General features: G+C 49.0%; 1 protein-coding gene across 4 annotated transcripts in view; it reads right to left on the bottom strand.

Moving 5' to 3' along the window:
• Window positions 1-1,698: 1,698 nt before the first annotated feature.
• The window catches only part of gtdc1 (glycosyltransferase-like domain containing 1), a 29,264-nt gene continuing 27,341 nt past the window's right edge, over window positions 1,699-3,621 (bottom strand). For 3 of the 4 annotated variants that reach the window (XM_056580450.1, XM_056580448.1, XM_056580451.1), the window contains 3 exons: window positions 2,807-2,877; window positions 2,249-2,340; window positions 1,699-2,167 (listed from right to left, as the gene is read on the bottom strand). In XM_056580450.1, coding sequence (XP_056436425.1) covers window positions 2,084-2,167; window positions 2,249-2,340; window positions 2,807-2,877 — 247 coding nt within the window. In that variant the 3' untranslated portion in view covers window positions 1,699-2,083. The remainder of the gene's footprint in view (window positions 2,168-2,248; window positions 2,341-2,806; window positions 2,878-3,621) is intronic. The other variant, XM_056580449.1, reaches the window with a different exon arrangement.

Raw genomic sequence — 3,621 nt, 5'->3', positions numbered from 1 at the left:
CCCTGCAAACACACACACACGCACACACACACACACACGCATCAAAACATGTGCATAATGGAAAGGATTCTAATTCAAAACACACCGACTCTGGCTTTCCTCAGGAATCTCCTTCCTGCCTCTCTCTCTCCCTCTCCCTCCCTCGTCTTAAGCTGCTGCCATTCTGCTACGGATGCGTTCTTGGCCCCACATCTCCGCTGCCGCGGCAGATCACGGCGCGGCATTAAAAGATAAAGACAACAGTGGACTAATATCGCCGCCAGCGAAACCCAAGAAGGAGTGCTGCTTAGAAATATGGAGGGTGCGGGGGTTAGGGAGTAGGACGAGGGAGCATCCGTCAGGGGAAACAGATCCGGTTTACAATCGTGTTGCTAACCTATACACCTTTTTCTTCCTCTCTCTCCCTCTCTCTCTCCCTCGAAATGTGTGTGCGTGCTGAACAGAACCGCCAACAAGATTCTTTTTCCTTTTTTTTCTCTTTCTTCTTTCTCTTTCTATCCTATCGATAATTTACATTTTGGAAGAACATCCACACACTCTCTTAGCTTGTGGAAACGTGGGCAGGAGAGAATGTCTCCTCCGTCTCCCATCAGAACGGGAGATCAAAGCCTGTATCTCCTGCTAGCATTGCACTGATTCACTGATGTACAATGAGCTGTATTGCATTAACTTTCCCTTCAGCATTTTCGTCTTAAGTGCCCTCAAAGAAAATGGAAATCGGATTCACTTTTCCGTGTATAAAAAAAAAGAGATCTGCTTAGAATGTTTATTTTTTCATCACATGAAGGGGGGAGAAAAAAGCCCAGTTACCATCCAGATGGTATACATAGAGGAAATGTATAAAAATGATAAAATTCAGAAAAATGAGTTCTTCAAAACTTCGGGACTTCAAACAACCGCTCATTAGCTGATCCCTAGACGGTCTTAAGGTCTGCTCACGGGCGCCCTTCCAGAATGTTCCGGGCTCAGACCTGGCAACCCAGGTGGAGAGGCATGGAATAGCATGTCAGGCCACAACTTGGCTGCCACTCTGTCCGTGTGGTAAGAAGGGGGGAAAAAAGACACACACACACTCACACACAATCTATACACACGCTTACTCTCTCCACATATACACACACAAACACACACCCACACAATACGGACGCTACCAGTCTCTCCATAGACACACACACACACACACACACACACACACACACACACACACACACACACACACACACACACACACACACACACACACACACAACACACACACACACACACACACACACACACACACACACACACACATTTACTCTCCACATATACACACACAATGCCGACGCTTAGTCTCTCCAAACACACACACACAGACACACACACAAACACACACAAAACACACACACACAAAACACACACCACACACACGGACCCCAGCCTGACGTCTTCCACCAGTACAAAGGGTGAAAAACGAACACAACCGGATATATGAAGTGGCACAGCCTATGGAAGACATGAAAGCGTTTTACACGTCCTCTGTCCCCCACTCGCCCTCCCTCAACCCTCCTCCCCCAAAAACCACACAGACATAAAAGAGACTCTCCCCAAAAGAGAGCACGTGAAGATGGGGAGGGTAGGGGGGGGGGGGGGGGGGGGGGGGGGGCGGTGGCTGGGTGCGTCTACAGGTCCCGACACAATGTCTCCAGCCGCCGCCGAGTGTGTGTGAGGGGGGCTGGCTTTGATTTGGAGCAGGGAGAGGTGCCTGAGACAGTGTGTCTGCGACGGCTCCGCCACAGGTTTGCGGCGGCGGGGGCCGGCCGCGGCCCGTGGCGGCGTGTCAGGCCATGACGCCGTGGAACCCCAGCGCCACAAAGTGCCCTCGCAGACTGCGCGTCCCATCGCCAAGCCTCTAAATCCAGCTCGCCCTCGCCACTAATGGAGTCCCGGGTAGAAAAAAAATAAAGGAGGAAAAGGAAAAGAAAAGAAAAAATGAGAGAAACCTGCCGGCTCTTTCTTGTTCTTATTCATCTTCTGCTTCTTTAGAAAAATGTACTTCTCCCCCAAACCCACCCGAGCCCACCTCTTCCCTCTCCAGCCTTGGTCAGGGTTGGGGGTCCGCCGGTGCCGCAAGTAGGTCGGAAAAACCTTGCTGTAGCACGTCCCAGGAGTAGGCTGTGGTGTCCACCTAGACCGGGAGACCAACACAGGCAGGGAGTTTAGCGTGTGTGTGTGTGTGTGTGTGTTCGTGTGTGTCTGTGTGCTCTACCTGGACGTGGTGACGGCGGGCCAGGTCTGGTCTCTTGCACAGTCTCTGTAGCTTCTTGCACAGCTGCTCAGGTGTGGAGTACAGATACTCGGCTAAGGAGGATATATATTATATATATATATATATGAAAAAGTAAAAACAGATGTTAACGCAAGTTCACCAAAGTATATGCAAATGTGTGCGACACGCAGACGCACACACACACATTTTTGTTGAAACAAAACCTCAAAGCCCAAATCGAGATACAGCTCACTTTTTTACAATTAAAAATACATATCACACTGAACTGGAACAGGTTTTACATAATTGAACCGGCATTCTTTTTTCAGATTAACATTCTTTATGCAGATCTTATTGAAGAGAAGGAAGGAGCCAGTTATGGCTTTACAACAATCAGGTAAAATTAGGCCATGATGTTTCGCTCATCTGTCCCTAAACCAGAAAGACAACCCCGTCCCCGCCAAATAGTTGTCAACCTATGGCTTCTCATGAGGAATATATCACCATTAAAAAAGGTAAACAGTTGGAATACCAGGGTTGATAAATGATTCACTGTACCTGGAAATATCTCTGGATACACCAACGCGTTAGGACATAATGGATAGCATCCACAGTGGACTGCTTCTAACCTACAAGGCCCAGGAGAAGGAGAAATCCATTGGGAGAAACGTGTCAGTATAGGGGACAAGATGTACTGAACTTCCTGCAATAAAAAAAAAAAGCTTAAATAAATGGTAACGCTGCCGGCTGATAGCGGCAGTGGAGACGTACGTTCTTGTCGCCATTGTGGCGCCGTTCATCATTGCCTTCTATTCTACGACAAATGAGCTTCCGGAGACGGAGAAAGGGAGTCCATCCGGAGAACATTTTCCCCCACCCCCCCCGGCGATGTGGTTTAACGTATAGCGCTCTCGTCCTGTCCCCGCGTCGAACGGAGAGAAAGACACCTCATTTACGGAGAGCGACTGCATTGTACAACCTACTGCTGTCACGCAGAGAGGAGACGGGCAAAGTCCTAATAGCGTATTAACACATTGTAAAGAAGCAGTAAGTAGGCAACAATGTGAAACTTCTGCATGTGCCCCCCCGGTCCAGGGCGGACTCCAGTTGTCCCCATCACATTGACCGCCATAGCAGTCTACGCACACACACACACACACACACTCATCCAATCCTATTTCTATATAAATAAAAAAAAACGTCACAGCCGTTATTTCACAATTTCACATTGCGAATTCTCAGCGTGTAACCGATGCACAACACGCTCCCTCGCGGTGACCTCAGCGCCATAACCGCCACCGACAGCAACACGTTCCGAGTCAAACACAACACGAGACGCAACAGTTTGCCGGACAAAGGCAGTTGCTCACCAA

Source organism: Gadus chalcogrammus, chromosome 20 (assembly GCF_026213295.1).
Source record: "Gadus chalcogrammus isolate NIFS_2021 chromosome 20, NIFS_Gcha_1.0, whole genome shotgun sequence".
Lineage (NCBI taxonomy): Eukaryota > Metazoa > Chordata > Actinopteri > Gadiformes > Gadidae > Gadus > Gadus chalcogrammus.
Note: the sequence above shows the minus strand (reverse complement) of the source record. Positions and strands in the feature narration are given on the sequence as shown.